We start from the raw sequence: 462 nt of genomic DNA, 5'->3' as shown, positions 1-462 counted from the left end.
CTGTTTATTTTATAAAATCTAAAAAACAAAAAATAGTAAAAATAAAAGCAAAAAATAAAAAACGCAAATCAAACGCACCTAATAATTTAACAATGCTTAGAAAAATGCTAATGCTATTAATCTGGTGCTTTAATTTCGTAAGCAATATGCATTTAAATAGATCCTTTTTATTTGGTTTTTTTAATGGGGATTTAGTTATTGAAATTAAAAATAACTAAAGGTGGTTTAGGCTTACCATTAAAGTAGTAATCATTGGAACTACCTCCATAAGATCCTGTAAGTACTCTTCTTCCTGTTTTGATGTTGTAATTAGTTCCGTAACTTGATAAAGAATTCGTTCAACCTGCTAAATTCACAATAATTCTATGATTAATCCTTCTATGTAACAAAATTTTATTATTATTTATGCACTCATGTACTATATATAATGGCAAATAATGAAAATGTTTTAGTGCACAAATT

The 462-nt window shown here is 25.5% G+C and overlaps 1 protein-coding gene across 1 annotated transcript in view; it reads right to left on the bottom strand.

The window, feature by feature from the left end:
- LOC107621241 (QWRF motif-containing protein 7) overlaps window positions 404–462 on the bottom strand; it is a 9,905-nt gene continuing 9,846 nt past the window's right edge. The window contains exon 4 of the mRNA XM_021114733.1: window positions 404–418. Within this exon, the coding sequence (XP_020970392.1) occupies window positions 404–418 (15 nt within the window). The remainder of the gene's footprint in view (window positions 419–462) is intronic.

This window comes from Arachis ipaensis, chromosome B10 (genome assembly GCF_000816755.2).
Source record: "Arachis ipaensis cultivar K30076 chromosome B10, Araip1.1, whole genome shotgun sequence".
In the NCBI taxonomy this organism is placed as follows: Eukaryota; Viridiplantae; Streptophyta; class Magnoliopsida; order Fabales; family Fabaceae; genus Arachis; species Arachis ipaensis.
The sequence above is the reverse complement of the archived record's forward strand: the minus strand, read 5'-3'. Positions and strand labels throughout refer to the sequence as shown.